The 21,597-nt window shown below is 37.6% G+C and overlaps 1 protein-coding gene across 2 annotated transcripts; it reads left to right on the forward strand.

Moving 5' to 3' along the window:
* Positions 1–6,468: 6,468 nt before the first annotated feature.
* LOC120982353 (gonadotropin-releasing hormone II receptor-like) lies at positions 6,469–20,740 on the forward strand. 2 transcript variants are annotated; one of them, XM_040412426.1, is made up of 4 exons: positions 6,469–7,180; positions 7,300–7,504; positions 19,606–20,147; positions 20,183–20,740. In XM_040412426.1, exons 1-3 carry the CDS (start codon positions 6,605–6,607, stop codon positions 20,088–20,090), a joined length of 1,266 nt encoding a protein of 421 aa, XP_040268360.1. In that variant the 5' UTR covers positions 6,469–6,604; the 3' UTR covers positions 20,091–20,147; positions 20,183–20,740. The 2 variants fall into 2 exon arrangements, with proteins under 2 accessions (XP_040268360.1, XP_040268361.1); XM_040412427.1 differs by having other exon boundaries at positions 19,606–20,144; positions 20,180–20,740.
* Positions 20,741–21,597: the final 857 nt, after the last annotated feature.

Below are 21,597 nucleotides of genomic sequence, written 5' to 3' on the forward strand. Positions count from 1 at the left end.
TCTGCAAACCGCAAGATGTGTCCACAGACAGGACATGTGTTTTTTTTTTGCACAGTGAGTGCATGGACCCAGAAGCACACGGAAACGGTGCACATAGCCGGAGTCCGTGTTTTGCATATCTGCAGATTGCGGTCCAGAAAACAAACAGGGTTGTGCGAGTGGGGCCTACCTCAGAAAATGATTTATCACTATGTCTCTGTCAGAAGGTGGAGGGGCAGATCTCTAGAGGTCAGTGGTGTAATAGTCCGTGGGCAGTATTGCGTTTGGGGGAGATAACTCTGTGTACATTTGTAGTCAGGGTCCGTCCGGATTTTCAGGAGACAAAGGTCCTTTCTGCTCTGTGGGGATAAGTTTACGGATTCTCCACCTGTATACACAGCTGTACATCATATTATAAGGGGATGGGTTTTATCTGTAACTGGTAAAGCCCCCAAGAGGAGAGTGTCAGTATCTAAAACATAACTTTTACTTAAATATAAAGATAAAGCACACCACAAAATTCTAAAAAATTAGGGGGTCCAAGCCTGGTACCCCAACACTGGTAGATAAAGAAAATCCTGCTCCACCTAGAGAAAGGTGCGAGCAGTCTTACCAGACCAGTACATATGATGGGACCAGGAGAGGTTTCAAGGGAGGCGAATCCGGAGGACATCAGATGTAGGTCCAATGGAAAGCCAAGGTAGTCGACGGGGTCTGTATAGATAAAGGAGCTCCTAAACTACAACTCCCAGCATGCCAAGACAGCCTAGAGCAGGGCATGGTGGGAATTGTAGTTTTACAACAGCTGGAGAGCCGCAGGTTGGCCAGCCCTGGTATAGATGAAGGAGCTCCTAAACTACAACTCCCAGCATGATCTGAGTAGAAGTATTGCAGCAGCTTGAGATCCAGTGGTTGGTAGCGACAAGTCTGCTGTATTGTAAGAAGTGGTGCAGCAGCCTATACACATCTAGAGCTCTACTTGTAGATACTTATCTGTAACTGGGAAGGTTGCTGACAACTATCATGGCTACACCAAAGCTTCTGTCCTGAATGAAAAATGCAATTCACCTGGGGTTAATTTCTGATAACCCCTAGGACAGAGTTCCCAATGACTGGTGAGGGGAGCAGCCAGTGATTGGTGAGGGGAGCAGCCAGTGATTGGTGAGGGGAGCAGCCAGTGATTGGTGAGGGGAGCAGCCAGTGATTGGTGAGGGGAGCAGCCAGTGATTGGTGAGGGGAGCAGCCAGTGACTGGTGAGGGGAGCAGCCAGTGACTGGTGAGGGGAGCAGCCAGTGACTGGTGAGGGGAGCAGCCAGTGACTGGTAAGGGGAGCAGCCAGTGACTGGTGAGGGGAGCACCCAGTGAAGGGAGCACCCAGTGAATGGCGAGCATAGTATCCAGTGAAGGGAGCATCCGGTGACTGGTGAGGACAGTACCCAGTGAAGGGAGCACCCAGTGACTGGTGAGGACAGGACCCAGTGAAGGGAGCACCCGGTTACTGGTGAGGACAGTATCCAGTGAGGGGAGCACCCAGTGACTGGTGAGGACAGTACCTAGTGAGGGGAACACCCAGTGAATAGCGAGGACAGTATCCAGTAAAGGGAGCACCCGGTGACTGGTGAGGACAGTACCCAGTGAAGAAAGCACCCGGTGACTGGTGAGGAAAGTACCCAGTGAAGGGAGCACCCGGTGACTGGTGAGGACAGGACCCAGTGAAGGGAGCACCCGGTGACTGGTGAGGACAGTACCCAGTGAGAGGAACACCCGGTGAATGGCGAGGACAGTATCCAGTAAAGGGAGAACCAGGTGACTGGTGAGGACAGTACCCAGTGAGAGGAACACCCGGTGACTGGTGAGAACAGTACCCAGTGAGAGGAACACCCGGTGACTGGTGAGGACAGTATCCAGTAAAGGGAGCACCCGGTGACTGGTGAGGACAGTACCCAGTGAAGGGAGCACCCGGTGACTGGTGAGGACAGTACCCAGTGAAGGGAGCACCAGGTGACTGTTGAGGACAGTACCCAGTGAAAGGATCACCCGGTGACTGGTGAGAACAGTACCCAGTGAGAGGAACACCTGGTGACTGGTGAGGACAGTATCCAGTAAAGGGAGCACCCGGTGACTGGTGAGGACAGTACCCAGTGAAGGGAGCAACCGGTGACTGGTGAGGACAGTACCCAGTGAAGGGAGCACCCGGTGACTGGTGAGGACAGTACCCAGTGAAGGGAACACCTGGTGACTGGTGAGAACAGTACCCAGTGAAGGGAGCACCCGGTGACTGGTGAGGACAGTACCCAGTGAAGGGAACACCCAGTGAAGGGAGCACCCGGTGACTGGTGAGGATAGGACCCAGTGAAGGGAGCACCCGGTGACTGGTGAGGACAGTACCCAGTGAAGGGAGCACCCGGTGACTGGTGACTACAATACCCAGTGAGGGGAGCACCCGGTGACTGGTGAGGACAGTATCCAGTAAAGGGAGCACCCGGTGACTGGTGAGGACAGTACCCAGTGAAGGGAGCACCCGGTGACTGGTGAGGACAGTACCCAGTGAAGGGAGCACCAGGTGACTGTTGAGGACAGTACCCAGTGAAAGGATCACCCGGTGACTGGTGAGAACAGTACCCAGTGAGAGGAACACCCGGTGACTGGTGAGGACAGTATCCAGTAAAGGGAGCACCCGGTGACTGGTGAGGACAGTACCCAGTGAAGGGAGCAACCGGTGACTGGTGAGGACAGTACCCAGTGAAGGGAGCACCCGGTGACTGGTGAGGACAGTACCCAGTGAAGGGAACACCTGGTGACTGGTGAGAACAGTACCCAGTGAAGGGAGCACCCGGTGACTGGTGAGGACAGTACCCAGTGAAGGGAACACCCAGTGAAGGGAGCACCCGGTGACTGGTGAGGATAGGACCCAGTGAAGGGAGCACCCGGTGACTGGTGAGGACAGTACCAAGTGAAGGGAGCACCCGGTGACTGGTGACTACAATACCCAGTGAGGGGAGCACCCGGTGACTGGTGAGGACAGTACCCAGTGAAGGGAGCACCCGGTGACTGGTGAGGACAGTACCCAGTGAAGGGAACACCCAGTGAAGGGAGCACCCGGTGACTGGTGAGGACAGGACCCAGTGAAGGGAGCACCCGGTGACTGGTGAGGACAGTACCCAGTGAAGGAAGCACCCGGTGACTGGTGAGGACAGTACCCAGTGAGGGAAGCACCAGTTGGTGGTGTAGTATATTACCCAGTGTCTGGAGTCCAGTAGGGGGCAGTCACCAGACCAGGGCACCATGATGCCCCATCCCACTTGGGTCAGTGGTGATGGTATGGTGCTGCATCCATCCTCCGCTCACATAGGATGATGCATGGCCAGCCCCGGCCAGGATGTGTGTGAGGTCTGAGGAGCGGAGGCACAGATACCTCACACCTGCAGAGGGGAGGAGTGGCGGTACATCTCTGCAATGAATGACCTCTAGCATGGGTAGGAGGCTGCAGACGCCTGGTGCTCCCAGCACCTCCTGCCTCACAGCTGCAGAAGCGGAGAGCCTGGCAGCATCGGACTGCAGAGACTGGTAAGTGATGCCGCTTCTGCAGAGGAGCCCAGACCAGGACTATGGGACAACTGTGTCTCTGCTGCAGGACCACAGCACTGGGGCTGCCTACACCGGGCACTCACCTCTGGCAGCCGAAGGGTTAACCAGCCTTCCATGAACTCGGGACCATTCTGTTTTTAGGAAAGCTGGATTACAGCCTCCATCACACCTCCCACCAGGATTGTCACCTAGGCACATCTGGTAATGCCTCTCACCACAGATCCTGGGAAAGCTGGGTGACATCAGTATCAGCTGTAATGGCTGCCAAAAAGGTTGTCACCCAGCTTTCCAGGACACAACTGCAGGCAATTTCATCAGGAAGTTTTGCGGAACTGGATCTCGCATGTGGACGCACTACCATGTGTGGCCAGAAGATGGAGGGGCAGGGTAAAACGCCTGACCCATCGCAGGGACTGCACCAGGGGTATAGCTGGCATTGTACCCCCCGCCAGACCCAACATCTCACACCGTGACGTGTGCGCCCCTTTAATTGTAGGACTGCACTGAATATCATACATTCTGTATACTCCACCCCCACCTATGTATAATATAAGTGACTGATACTACATGTAACTGAGATCCAGGCTGTAGTATCACAGCATGCGGGAGGTGGACGCCAGCCGAGCGGTATTACACACTGAAATAATCTATGAATAAATAATAACCGCCTGACAGCACAAGAGCATAAACTGCGTCCAAATATCACAAGATGTTACCTCTACAACATCAGCAGAGACGCAGCATCCTCCTACATAGGAGCGGTATTATAGTAGTTATATCCCTGTACATAAGAGGCGGTATTATAGTAGTTATATCCCTGTACATAGGAGCGGTATTATAGTAGTTATATCCCTGTACATAGGGGGCAGTATTATAGTAGTTATATTCTTGTACATAGGAGCAGTATTATAGTAGTTATATTCCTGTACATAGGAGGCAGTATTATAGTAGTTATATTCTTGTACATAGGAGCAGTATTATAGTAGTTATATTCCTGTACATAGGAGCAGTATTATAGTAGTTATATTCCTGTACATAGAAGCAGTATTATAGTAGTTATATCCCTGTACATAGAAGCAGTATTATAGTAGTTATATTCTTGTACATAGGAGCAGTATTATAGTAGTTATATTCCTGTACATAGGAGCAGTATTATAGTAGTTATATTCCTGTACATAGAAGCAGTATTATAGTAGTTATATCCCTGTACATAGGAGGCAGTATTATAGTAGTTATATCCCTGTACATAGGAGCAGTATTATAGTAGTTATATTCTTGTACATAGGAGGCAGTATTATAGTAGTTATATTCTTGTACATAGGAGGCAGTATTATAGTAGTTATATTCTTGTACATAGGAGGCAGTATTATAGTAGTTGTTATTGTACATAGGAGCAGTATTATAGTAGTTATATTCTTGTACATAGGAGCAGTATTATAGTAGTTATATTCTTGTACATAGGAGGCAGTATTATAGTAGTTATATTCTTGTATATAGGAGCAGTATTATAGTAGTTATATTCTTGTACATAGGAGCAGTATTATAGTAGTTATATCCCTGTACATAGGAGCAGTATTATAGTAGTTGTTCTTGTACATAGGAGCAGTATTATAGTAGTTATATTCTTGTATATAGGAGCAGTATTATAGTAGTTATATTCTTGTACATAGGAGCAGTATTATAGTAGTTATATTCTTGTACATAGGAGCAGTATTATAGTAGTTATATTCTTGTACATAGGAGCAGTATTATAGTAGTTATATTCTTGTACATAGGAGGCAGTATTATAGTAGTTATATCCCTGTACATAGGAGCAGTATTATAGTAGTTATAGTCTTGTACATAGGAGCAGTATTATAGTAGTTATATTCTTGTACATAGGAGCAGTATTATAGTAGTTATATTCTTATACATAGGAGGCAGTATTATAGTAGTTATATTCTTATACATAGGAGCAGTATTATAGTAGTTATATTCTTGTACATAGGAGCAGTATTATAGTAGTTATATTCTTGTACATAGGAGCAGTATTATAGTAGTTATATTCTTGTACATAGGAGCAGTATTATAGTAGTTATATTCCTGTACATAGGAGCAGTATTATAGTAGTTATAGTCTTGTACATAGGAGGCAGTATTATAGTAGTTATATTCTTGTACATAGGAGCAGTATTATAGTAGTTATATTCCTGTACATAGGAGGCAGTATTATAGTAGTTATATTCTTGTACATAGGAGCAGTATTATAGTAGTTATATTCTTGTACATAGGAGGCAGTATTATAGTAGTTATATTCTTGTACATAGGAGCAGTATTATAGCAGTTATATTCTTGTACATAGGAGCAGTATTATAGTAGTTATATTCTTGTACATAGGAGGCAGTATTATAGTAGTTATAGTCTTGTATATAGGAGCAGTATTATAGTAGTTATATTCTTGTACATAGGAGCAGTATTATAGTAGTTATATTCTTGTACATAGGAGCAGTATTATAGTAGTTATATTCTTGTATATAGGAGCAGTATTATAGTAGTTATATTCTTGTACATAGGAGCAGTATTATAGTAGTTATATTCCTGTACTTTATGAGAACCTCTTTCTTCTTGTGTTTTGCAGGGGTTGTCTCCTCTTCATTCTATTTCCATTCCCAGTGTCTATAACGTTAATATTCTGAGTATTAGTAATCTTGGCCCAAAAAAAGAGATTCCAAGAACAGTCATCTCCTATGAGGTAACTATGTTTCTCGAAAGCCACAATGTCACCATCTTGAAGAAATCCCAGATGTTATAAAGCTATAAATGTTTGGGCAGAGATGTCAGAATCAATCATTTATAGACTCGAAGAGGCCCCTCAGAAGGTCGGGGCAGAGAAGTATCATTTATAGAGACTATATGACTTGTTACTATAGAGATTATGGCCAAATATAAAACCTGAAATGTATGGATGAAGAGACATCTATAGGATTTACAATGATTTCGCCTTCTTCTGGGTTGTATTTCAATCTTCTATCCTTGGCAAGTTCCTCACAAAATACAAGATGAATGTGAGTGGTGAGTCTGGGGATGATGGACCTTTGGCACCCCCAGGTCTTTGTGCTTTGAAGGGTTTAAACCTCAGCTGTATATATGTCAATGGACTGGAGAAACCCAATGGTCACAATACAACTCTCCTCAACGAAGATCACTTTGTGTTGCCCACCTTCTCCATGGCGGCCAAGGTCCGTGTAGCCATCACCTGTGTCCTTTTTGTGTCTTCTGCTTGCTTTAACGTGGCCACTCTGTGGACTATTGCCCACAAGTACAGAAAGAAATCTCACATCCGTATTCTCATCATGAACTTGGTGGCCGCTGACCTCCTCATTACATTTGTTGTGATGCCCTTGGATGCTGTATGGAACGTCACCATCCAGTGGTACGCTGGCGACATGGCCTGCAGGATCTTGATGTTCTTTAAGTTGGTGGCCATGTACTCTTCTGCCTTCGTCACTGTGGTCATCAGCCTAGACCGACGTGCTGCAATCATAAACCCTCTGGGAATAGGAGATGCCAAAAAGAAGAACAAGACAATGTTGTCTGTAGCCTGGACGCTAAGTCTTCTACTTGCTACCCCACAAGTAAGTCCTTGAGTTCCAACTAGCATTTCCACATTCTTAGAAGTTCATAGAGTCACCTCATGGAGTGGCCAGATTGACCATTTATGAAATGTTTGTAACTAATTCCTTTCTCTTCTCAGCTTTTTGTCTTCCATGCAGTGAGTAGGACACGTCCAGTCCACTTTGTGCAGTGTGTCACGCTGGGCAGTTTCCAGGAGCATTGGCAGGAGACGCTCTACAATATGTTCACCTTCTGCTGCCTCTTCCTGATCCCACTGCTAATCATGCTCTTCTGTTACACCCAAATCCTCATTGAAATTTCTCAAAAAATGAAGAGATCCTCTGGTAAGTATTAAAAAATGGGTCATACTTGGCTCAGCAATGCAAATGTATCTTCAGTCTGCACTGCATAGCTGCCTCTTGGGATATAACTACTATAATACTGCTCCTATGTACAAGAATATAACTACTATAATACTGCCTCCTATGTACAAGAATATAACTACTATAATACTGCTCCTATGTACAAGAAGATAACTACTATAATACTGCTCCTATGTACAAGAATATAACTACTATAATACTGCTCCTATGTACAAGAATATAACTACTATAATACTGCTCCTATATACAAGAATATAACTACTATAATACTGCTCCTATGTACAAGAATATAACTGCTGTAATACTGCTCCTATGTACAAGAATATAACTACTATAATACTGCCTCCTATGTACAAGAATATAACTACTATAATACTGCTCCTATGTACAAGAATATAACTGCTGTAATACTGCTCCTATGTACAAGAATATAACTACTATAATACTGCCTCCTGTGTACAAGAATATAACTACTATAATACTGCTCCTATGTACAAGAATATAACTACTATAATACTGCCTCCTATGTACAAGAATATAACTACTATAATACTGCTCCTATGTACAAGAATATAACTACTATAATACTGCTCCTATGTACAAGAATATAACTACTATAATACTGCTCCTATGTACAAGAATATAACTACTATAATACTGCTCCTGTGTACAAGAATATAACTACTATAATATTGCCTCCTATGTACAAGACTATAACTACTATAATACTGCTCCTATGTACAGGAATATAACTACTATAATACTGCCTCCTATGTACAAGAATATAACTACTATAATACTGCTCCTATATACAAGAATATAACTACTATAATACTGCTCCTATGTACAAGAATATAACTACTATAATACTGCTCCTCTGTACAAGAATATAACTACTATAATACTGCTCCTATGTACAAGAATATAACTACTATAATACTGCTCCTATGTACAAGAATATAACTACTATAATACTGCCTCCTATATACAAGAATATAACTACTATAATACTGCTCCAATGTACAAGAATATAACTACTATAATACTGCCTCCTATGTACAAGAATATAACTACTATAATACTGCTCCGATGTACAAGAATATAACTACTATAATACTGCTCCTATGTACAAGAATATAACTACTATAATACTGCTCCTATGTACAAGAATATAACTACTATAATTATAATACTGCCTCCTATGTACAGGAATATAACTACTATAATACTGCTCCTATGTACAAGAATATAACTACTATAATACAGCCTCCTATGTACAAGAATATAACTACTATAATACTGCTCCTATATACAAGAATATAACTACTATAATACTGCTCCTATGTACAGGAATATAACTACTATAATACTGCTCCTATGTACAAGAATATAACTACTATAATACTGCTCCTATGTACAAGAATATAACTACTATAATACTGCCTCCTATGTACAAGAATATAACTACTATAATACTGCCTCCTATGTACAAGAATATAACTACTATAATACTGCTCCTATGTACAAGAATATAACTACTATAATACTGCTCCTATGTACAAGAATATAACTACTATAATACTGCCTCCTATGTACAAGAATATAACTACTATAATACTGCTCCTATGTACAGGAATATAACTACTATAATACTGCTCCTATGTACAGGAATATAACTACTATAATACTGCTCCTATGTACAAGAATATAACTACTATAATACTGCCCCTATGTACAAGAATATAACTACTATAATACTGCCTCCTATGTACAAGAATATAACTACTATAATACTGCCTCCTATGTACAAGAATATAACTACTATAATACTGCCTCCTATGTACAAGAATATAACTACTATAATACTGCTCCTATGTACAAGAATATAACTACTATAATACTGCTCCTATGTACAGGAATATAACTACTATAATACTGCTCCTATGTACAGGAATATAACTACTATAATACTGCTCCTATGTACAAGAATATAACTACTATAATACTGCCCCTATGTACAAGAATATAACTACTATAATACTGCCTCCTATGTACAAGAATATAACTACTATAATACTGCCTCCTATGTACAAGAATATAACTACTATAATACTGCTCCTATGTACAAGAATATAACTACTATAATACTGCTCCTATGTACAAGAATATAACTACTATAATACTGCTCCTATGTACAAGAATATAACTACTATAATACTGCCCCTATGTACAAGAATATAACTACTATAATACTGCTCCTATGTACAAGAATATAACTACTATAATACTGCTCCTATGTACAAGAATATAACTACTATAATACTGCCCCTATGTACAAGAATATAACTACTATAATACTGCTCCTGTGTACAAGAAAATAACTATTATAATACTGCTCCTATGTACAAGGATATAACTGCTATAATACTGCCTCCTATGTACAAGAATATAACTACTATAATACTGCTCCTATGTACAAGAATATAACTACTATAATACTGCTCCTATGTACAAGAATATAACTACTATAATACTGCCCCTATGTACAAGAATATAACTACTATAATACTGCTCCTATGTACAAGAATATAACTACTATAATACTGCCTCCTATGTACAAGAATATAACTACTATAATACTGCTCCTATGTACAAGACTATAACTACTATAATACTGCCTCCTATGTACAAGAATATAACTACTATAATACTGCTCCTATGTACAAGAATATAACTACTATAATACTGCTCCTATGTACAAGAATATAACTACTATAATACTGCCTCTTATGTACAAGAATATAACTACTATAATAATACTGCTCCTATGTACAAGAATATATCTACTATAATACTGCTCCTATGTACAAGAATATAACTACTATAATACTGCTCCTATGTACAAGAATATAACTACTATAATACCGCTCCTATGTACAGGGATATAACTACTATATTGCTGCTCCTATGTACAAGAATATAACTACTAAAATACTGCTCCTATGTACAAGAATATAACTACTATAATACTGCCTCCTATGTACAAGAATATAACTACTATAATACTTCTCCTATGTACAAGAATATAACTACTATAATACTGCTCCTATGTACAAGAATATAACTACTATAATACTTCTCCTATGTACAAGAATATAACTACTATAATACTGCTCCTATGTACAAGAATATAACTACTATAATACTGCCTCCTATGTACAAGAATATAACTACTATAATACTGCTCCTATGTACAAGAATATAACTACTATAATACTGCTCCTATGTACAGGAATATAACTACTATAATACTGCTCCTATGTACAAGAATATAACTACTATAATACTGCCCCCTATGTACAGGGATATAACTACTATAATACTGCTCCTATGTACAAGAATATAACTACTATAATACTGCCTCCTATGTACAGTAATATAACTACTATAATACTGCTCCTATGTACAAGAATATATCTACTATAATACTGCTCCTATGTACAGGAATATAACTACTATAATACTGCCTCCTATGTACAAGAATATAACTACTATAATACTGCCTCCTATATACAAGAATATAACTACTATAATACTGCTCCTATGTACAAGAATATAACTACTATAATACTGCTCCTATGTACAAGAATATAACTACTATAATACTGCCCCTATGTACAAGAATATAACTACTATAATACTGCTCCTATGTACAGGAATATAACTACTATAATACTGCTCCTATGTACAAGAATATAACTACTATAATACTGCTCCTATGTACAAGAATATAACTACTATAATACTGCTCCTATGTACAAGAATATAACTACTATAATACTGCCTCTTATGTACAAGAATATAACTACTATAATAATACTGCTCCTATGTACAAGAATATATCTACTATAATACTGCTCCTATGTACAAGAAAATAACTACTATAATACTGCTCCTATGTACAAGAATATAACTACTATAATACCGCTCCTATGTACAGGGATATAACTACTATAATACTGCTCCTATGTACAAGAATATAACTACTATAATACTGCCTCCTATGTACAAGACCATAACTACTATAATACTGCCCCTATGTACAAGAATATAACTACTATAATACCGCTCCTATGTACAGGGATATAACTACTATAATACTGCTCCTATGTACAAGAATATAACTACTATAATACTGCTCCTATGTACAAGAATATAACTACTATAATACTGCTCCTATGTACAAGAATATAACTACTATAATACTGCCTCCTATGTACAGGAATATAACTACTATAATACTTCCTCCTATGTACAAGAATATAACTACTATAATACTTCTCCTATGTACAAGAATATAACTACTATAATACTGCTCCTATGTACAAGAATATAACTACTATAATACTGCTTCTATGTACAAGAATATAACTACTATAATACTGCCCCTATGTACAAGAATATAACTACTATAATACTGCTCCTATGTACAAGAATATAACTACTATAATACTTCTCCTATGTACAAGAATATAACTACTATAATACTGCTCCTATGTACAAGAATATAACTACTATAATACTGCCTCCTATGTACAAGAATATATCTACTATAATACTGCTCCTATGTACAAGAATATAACTACTATAACACTGCTCCTATGTACAAGAATATAACTACTATAATACCGCCTCCTATGTACAGTAATATAACTACTATAATACTGCTCCTATGTACAAGAATATAACTACTATAATACTGCTCCTATGTACAAGAATATAACTACTATAATACTGCTTCTATGTACAAGAATATAACTACTATAATACTGCTCCTATGTACAAGAGTATAACTACTATAATACTGCCTCCTATGTACAAGAATATATCTACTATAATACTGCTCCTATGTACAAGAATATAACTACTATAACACTGCTCCTATGTACAAGAATATAACTACTATAATACCGCCTCCTATGTACAGTAATATAACTACTATAATACTGCTCCTATGTACAAGAATATAACTACTATAATACTGCTCCTATGTACAAGAATATAACTACTATAATACTGCTTCTATGTACAAGAATATAACTACTATAATACTGCTCCTATGTACAAGAATATAACTACTATAATACTGCCTCCTATGTACAAGAATATATCTACTATAATACTGCTCCTATGTACAAGAATATAACTACTATAATACTGCCCCTATGTACAAGAATATAACTACTATAATACTGCTTCTATGTACAAGAATATAACTACTATAATACTGCTCCTATGTACAAGAGTATAACTACTATAATACTGCCTCCTATGTACAAGAATATATCTACTATAATACTGCTCCTATGTACAAGAATATAACTACTATAATACAGCCTCCTATGTACAAGAATATAACTACTATAATACTGCTCCTATATACAAGAATATAACTACTATAATACTGCTCCTATGTACAGGAATATAACTACTATAATACTGCTCCTATGTACAAGAATATAACTACTATAATACTACCTCCTATGTACAAGAATATAACTACTATAATACTGCTCCTATGTACAAGAATATAACTACTATAATACTGCCTCCTATGTACAAGAATATAACTACTATAATACTGCTCCTATGTACAAGGATATAACTACTATAATACTGCTCCTATGTACAAGGATATAACTACTATAATACTGCCTCCTATGTACAAGACTATAACTACTATAATACTGCTCCTATGTACAGGAATATAATTACTATAATACTGCTCCTATGTACAAGAATATAACTACTATAATACTGCTCCTATGTACAATAATATAACTACTATAATACTGCTCCTATGTACAATAATATAACTACTATAATACTGCCTCCTATGTACAAGAATATAACTACTATAATACTGCTCCTATGTACAGGAATATAATTACTATAATACTGCTCCTATGTACAAGAATATAACTACTATAATATTGCTCCTATGTACAATAATATAACTACTATAATACTGCCTCCTATGTACAAGAATATTACTACTATAATACTGCCTCCTATGTACAAGAATATAACTACTATAATACTGCTCCTATGTACAAGACTATAACTACTATAATACTGCCTCCTATGTACAAGAATATAACTACTATAATACTGCTCCTATGTACAAGAATATAACTACTATAATACTGCTCCTATGTACAAGAATATAACTACTATAATACTGCTCCTATGTACAAGAATATAACTACTATAATACTGCTCCTATGTACAAGGATATAACTACTATAATACTGCTCCTATATACAAGAATATAACTACTATAATACTGCTCCTATGTACAGGAATATAACTACTATAATACTGCTCCTATGTACAAGACTATAACTACTATAATACTGCTCCTGTGTACAAGACTATAACTACTATAATACTGCCTCCTATGTACAAGAATATAACTACTATAATACTGCTCCTATGTACAAGACTATAACTACTATAATACTGCCTCCTATGTACAAGAATATAACTACTATAATACTGCTCCTATGTACAAGAATATAACTACTATAATACTGCTCCTATGTACAAGAATATAACTACTATAATACTGCTCCTATGTACAAGAATATAACTACTATAATACTGCCCCTATGTACAAGAATATAACTACTATAATACTGCCTCCTGTGTACAAGAATATAACTATTATAATACTGCTCCTATGTACAAGGATATAACTGCTATAATACTGCCTCCTATGTACAAGAATATAACTACTATAATACTGCTCCTATGTACAAGAATATAACTACTATAATACTGCTCCTATGTACAAGAATATAACTACTATAATACTGCCCCTATGTACAAGACTATAACTACTATAATACTGCCCCTATGTACAAGAATATAACTACTATAATACTGCTCCTATGTACAAGAATATAACTACTATAATACTGCTCCTATGTACAAGAATATAACTACTATAATACTGCTCCTATGTACAAGAATATAACTACTATAATACTGCTCCTATGTACAAGAATATAACTACTATAATACTGCTCCTATGTACAATAATATAACTACTATAATACTGCCTCTTATGTACAAGAATATAACTACTATAATAATACTGCTCCTATGTACAAGAATATATCTACTATAATACTGCTCCTATGTACAAGAATATAACTACTATAATACTGCTCCTATGTACAAGAATATAACTACTATAATACCGCTCCTATGTACAGGGATATAACTACTATAATGCTGCTCCTATGTACAAGAATATAACTACTATAATACTGCTCCTATGTACAAGAATATAACTACTATAATACTGCCTCCTATGTACAAGAATATAACTACTATAATACTTCTCCTATGTACAAGAATATAACTACTATAATACTTCTCCTATGTACAAGAATATAACTACTATAACACTGCTCCTATGTACAAGAATATAACTACTATAATACTGCTTCTATGTACAAGAATATAACTACTATAATACTGCTCCTATGTACAAGAATATAACTACTATAATACTGCTCCTATGTACAAGAATATAACTACTATAATACTGCTCCTATGTACAAGAATATAACTACTATAATACTGCCTCCTATGTACAAGAATATAACTACTATAATACTGCTCCTATGTACAAGAATATAACTACTATAATACTGCTCCTATGTACAAGAATATAACTACTATAATACTTCTCCTATGTACAAGAATATAACTACTATAATACTGCTCCTATGTACAAGAATATAACTACTATAATACTGCTCCTATGTACAAGAACATAACTACTATAATACTGCTCCTATGTACAATAATATAACTACTATAATACTGCCTCCTATGTACAAGAATATAACTACTATAATACTGCTCCTATGTACAAGAATATAACTACTATAATACTGCTCCTATGTACAGGAATATAACTACTATAATACTGCTCCTATGTACAAGAATATAACTACTATAATACTGCCCCCTATGTACAGGGATATAACTACTATAATACTGCTCCTATATACAAGAATATAACTACTATAATACTGCCCCCTATGTACAGTAATATAACTACTATAATACTGCCTCCTATGTACAAGAATATAACTACTATAATACTTCTCCTATGTACAAAAATATAACTACTATAATACTGCTCCTATGTACAAGAATATAACTACTATAATACTTCTCCTATGTACAAGAATATAACTACTATAATACTGCTCCTATGTACAAGAATATAACTACTATAATACTGCCTCCTATGTACAAGAATATAACTACTATAATACTGCTCCTATGTACAGGAATATAACTACTATAATACTGCTCCTATGTACAAGAATATAACTACTATAATACTGCTCCTATGTACAAGAATATAACTACTATAATACTGCTCCTATGTACAAGAATATAACTACTATAATACTGCCTCCTATGTACAGGAATATAACAACTATAATACTGCTCCTATGTACAAGAATATAACTGCTATAATACTGCTCCTATGTACAAGTATATAACTACTATAATACTGCCTCCTATGTACAAGAATATAACTACTATAATACTGCCTCCTATGTACAAGTATATAACTACTATAATACTGCTCCTATGTACAAGAATATAACTACTATAATACTGCTCCTATGTACAAGAATATAACTACTATAATACTGCTCCTATATACAGGAATATAACTACTATAATACTGCTCCTATGTACAAGAATATAACTACTATAATACTGCCCCTATGTACAAGTATATAACTACTATAATACTGCCTCCTATGTACAAGAATATAACTACTATAATACTGCTCCCATGTACAAGAATATAACTACTATAATACTGCCCCTATGTACAAGAATATAACTACTATAATACTGCTCCTGTGTACAAGAATATAACTATTATAATACTGCTCCTATGTACAAGGATATAATTGCTATAATACTGCCTCCTATGTACAAGAATATAACTACTATAATACTGCTCCTATGTACAAGAATATAACTACTATAATACTGCTCCTATGTACAAGAATATAACTACTATAATACTGCTCTTATGTACAAGAATATAACTACTATAATACTGCCCCTATGTACAAGAATATAACTACTATAATACTGCTCCTATGTACAAGAATATAACTATTATAATACTGCTCCTATGTACAAGACTATAACTACTATAATACTGCCTCCTATGTACAAGAATATAACTACTATAATACTGCTCCTATGTACAAGAATATAACTACTATAATACTGCTCCTATGTACAAGAATATAACTACTATAATACTGCTCCTATGTACAAGAATATAACTACTATAATACTGCCTCTTATGTACAAGAATATAACTACTATAATAATACTGCTCCTATGTACAAGAATATATCTACTATAATACTGCTCCTATGTACAAGAATATAACTACTATAATACTGCTCCTATGTACTAGAATATAACTACTATAATACCGCTCCTATGTACAGGGATATAACTACTATAATGCTGCTCCTATGTACAAGAATATAACTACTATAATACTGCTCCTATGTACAAGAATATAACTACTATAATACTGCCTCCTATGTACAGGAATATAACTACTATAATACTTCCTCCTATGTACAAGAATATAACTACTATAATACTTCTCCTATGTACAAGAATATAACTACTATAATACTGCTCCTATGTACAAGAATATAACTACTATAATACTGCTTCTATGTACAAGAATATAACTACTATAATACTGCCCCTATGTACAAGAATATAACTACTATAATACTGCTCCTATGTACAAGAATATAACTACTATAATACTTCTCCTATGTACAAGAATATAACTACTATAATACTGCTCCTATGTACAAGAATATAACTACTATAATACTGCCTCCTATGTACAAGAATATATCTACTATAATACTGCTCCTATGTACAGGAATATAACTACTATAATACTGCTCCTATGTACAGGAATATAACTACTATAATACTGCTCCTATGTACAGGAATATAACTACTATAATACTGCTCCTATGTACAAGAATATAACTACTATAACACTGCTCCTATGTACAAGAATATAACTACTATAATACCGCCTCCTATGTACAGTAATATAACTACTATAATACTGCTCCTATGTACAAGAATATAACTACTATAATACTGCTCCTATGTACAAGAATATAACTACTATAATACTGCTTCTATGTACAAGAATATAACTACTATAATACTGCTCCTATGTACAAGAGTATAACTACTATAATACTGCCTCCTATGTACAAGAATATATCTACTATAATACTGCTCCAACGTACAAGAATATAACTACTATAACACTGCTCCTATGTACAAGAATATAACTACTATAATACCGCCTCCTATGTACAGTAATATAACTACTATAATACTGCTCCTATGTACAAGAATATAACTACTATAATACTGCTCCTATGTACAAGAATATAACTACTATAATACTGCTCCTATGTACAAGAATATAACTACTATAATACTGCTTCTATGTACAAGAATATAACTACTATAATACTGCTCCTATGTACAAGAATATAACTACTATAATACTGCCTCCTATGTACAAGAATATATCTACTATAATACTGCTCCTATGTACAAGAATATAACTACTATAACACTGCTCCTATGTACAAGAATATAACTACTATAATACCGCCTCCTATGTACAGTAATATAACTACTATAATACTGCTCCTATGTACAAGAATATATCTACTATAATACTGCTCCTATGTACAGGAATATAACAACTATAATACTGCTCCTATGTACAAGAATATAACTGCTATAATACTGCCTCCTATGTACAAGAATATAACTACTATAATACTGCTCCTATGTACAAGACTATAACTACTATAATACTGCTCCTATGTACAAGTATATAACTACTATAATACTGCCTCCTATGTACAAGAATATAACTACTATAATACCGCCCCCATGTACAAGAATATAACTACTATAATACTGCTCCTATGTACAAGAATATAACTACTATAATACTGCTCCTATATACAGGAATATAACTACTATAATACTGCTCCTATGTACAAGAATATAACTACTATAATACTGCCCCTATGTACAAGTATATAACTACTATAATACTGCCTCCTATGTACAAGAATATAACTACTATAATATTGCTCCTATGTACAAGAATATAACTACTATAATACTGCTCCTATGTACAAGAATATAACTACTATAATACTGCTCCTATGTACAATAATTATAACTACTATAATACTGCTCTTATGTATAAGAATATAACTACTATAATACTGCTCTTATGTATAAGAATATAACTACTATAATACTGCCTCCTATGTACAAGAATATAACTACTATAATACTGCTCCTATATACAGGAATATAACTACTATAATACTGCTCCTATGTACAAGAATATAACTACTATAATACTGCCCCTATGTACAAGTATATAACTACTATAATACTGCCTCCTATGTACAATAATATAACTACTATAATACTGCTCCTATGTACAAGAATATAACTAATATAATACTGCTCCTATGTACAAGAATATAACTACTATAATACTGCTCCTATGTACAAGAATATAACTACTATAATACTGCCTCCTATGTACAAGAATATAACTACTATAATACTCCCTCCTATGTACAAGACTATAACTACTATAATACTGCTCCTATGTACAATAATATAACTACTATAATACTGCCTCCTATGTACAAGAATATAACTACTATAATACTGCCTCCTATGTACAGGAATATAACAACTATAATACTGCTCCTATGTACAAGAATATAACTACTATAATACTGCTCCTATGTACAAGAATATAACTACTATAATACTGCTCCTATGTACAAGAATATAACTGCTATAATACTGCTCCTATGTACAAGAATATACTTTTCCTCTTGCAGATTCTTCTAGAGAGTTCCACCTCCGCCGCTCCAGCAATAACATCCCTCGAGCTCGGATGAGAACCTTTAAGATGTCCTTAGTGATTGTGCTGACGTTCATCGTGTGCTGGACACCTTACTACCTCCTCGGGATCTGGTACTGGTTCTCCCCAGAGATGTTGACCCGACGTAGAGTTCCTCCATCCCTCAGCCACATCCTCTTCCTCTTTGGTCTCTTTAACGCGTGCCTGGACCCCATCATCTACGGGCTCTTCACCATCCACTTCCGCCAGGAGATCAGTAGAGTTTGCCGATGCTCCACTCAGGGAACGGACAACGACACTTTGTCTTTAGGTACGGGCTCCTTCCGGATCTCCACCACCACCGTGCCCTTGAAGAAATCTGCTGGAGGATCCTGTAAGTTTGATCTGGAGGTCATAGGCGTCGGTCTCCACCCAGGGAAATGTGAACTCTGTAATCGCAAGGTGGCGGAGAGCTTCTTGTGACTGGTCGTGGTCAACCAGGTCCTTGTTGAGCACAGACCTGACCCATCGAACCACACTACCAGGGGAGGACTGCAGTGCAGCGCACCAGGACTGGAGATCCCACCGACATCTCGCCACATGAGAGAAGGCGAAGACTGAAAGTGGGCGCTAGAGTGATAACTACTGCACAATGATGTCATCATCCTGGGTGGGGCTACATTACATGAGGTCATCATCAGGGAGGAGCATGAGCTCAGGTAGATCTTATGCAATCAGGTCATGGACTACATTTACTGCTGAAGTTACAGGACGCGTGACACCATTAAATTAGCTTTAATCTATCTTCGCCTTACGATTGGGTCAGTTACAAGCAGTAGCTCCTCCCCTTTATTCTAATTGGCCCTAAAGGGGGAGCCCACTTATCACCCCATTTTGATTTGTGACGGTCCCATCAGAAATATAAGCACCATGTTGTGTATAGTGGACAATTCCTTGAAGGATCAGCTGAAAGCGAGGCTCGTTAAGGTGACGTCACAACCTCAAGATCCTGTTAGAAAACACCCGTAGGGCGACAACCGTCACTTCAGTGAGAGACTCCGCCCATGTGTGACCTATAACCCCAAGCTGTATGGTCGTGGGCCTCTACAGTTGTGTTCAAAATAATAGCAGTGTGAATAAAGCTCAAAAGCCTTCTAATAGCTTTTATTTCCATACACACAAATGCATTGGGAACACTACACATTCTAATCCGATCACTGTGGTGGCCCGGCAGTCCCCGATAGCCGGGCCCCTGCTGTATCCGCCGGCAACGCTGTACAAGCCGATGCCGGCGGACTAATCCCTTCTATGCCGCGATCAGCGCTGACCGCAGCATAGAGGGGATTTGCGGCGGGTGAGGGAACCCATCGAGTCCTCGCGCTGCTGTAGCGGGGACCCGATGTGTCAGAAGGCAGCCCGATGCCATGCAGAGGCTGCCCAATGCCCTGCACGGCATCGGGACCTGCCTGCTACGGGTGCCCAGGAGATCTAGCCTCAGGCCCGTCTCCTAGGCATTCTGTCCAGCCTCAGGCCATCTCCTAGGCAACCTGTCCAGCCTCAGGCCCGTCTCCTAGGCAACCTGTCTAGCCTCAGGCCCGTCTCCTAGGCAACCTGTCCAGCCTCAGGCCCGTCTCCTAGGCAACCTGTCCAGCCTCAGGCCCGTCTCCTAGGCAACCTGTCCACCCTCAGGCCCGTCTCCTAGGCAACCTGTTAGTGTATTACTCAGTGTCATACACTAACAGACAATGCATTACAGTACAGATGTATTGTAATGCATTGCAGAGGGGATCAGACCCCCAAAAGTTGAAGTCCCAGAGTGGGACAGAAATAAAGTTTAAAAAAAGAAGTCAAAATAACACAAAAAAAAAAAAAAAAGTTTCCAGAAAAAAAAAAAAAGCCCCTTTCCACAGATTTTATATAAAAAATAAATAAATATACACACATTAGGTATCGCCGCGTCCTTAACGACCGGCTCTATAAATGTATCACA

Source organism: Bufo bufo, chromosome 11 (genome assembly GCF_905171765.1).
Source record: "Bufo bufo chromosome 11, aBufBuf1.1, whole genome shotgun sequence".
Classification (NCBI taxonomy): domain Eukaryota; kingdom Metazoa; phylum Chordata; class Amphibia; order Anura; family Bufonidae; genus Bufo; species Bufo bufo.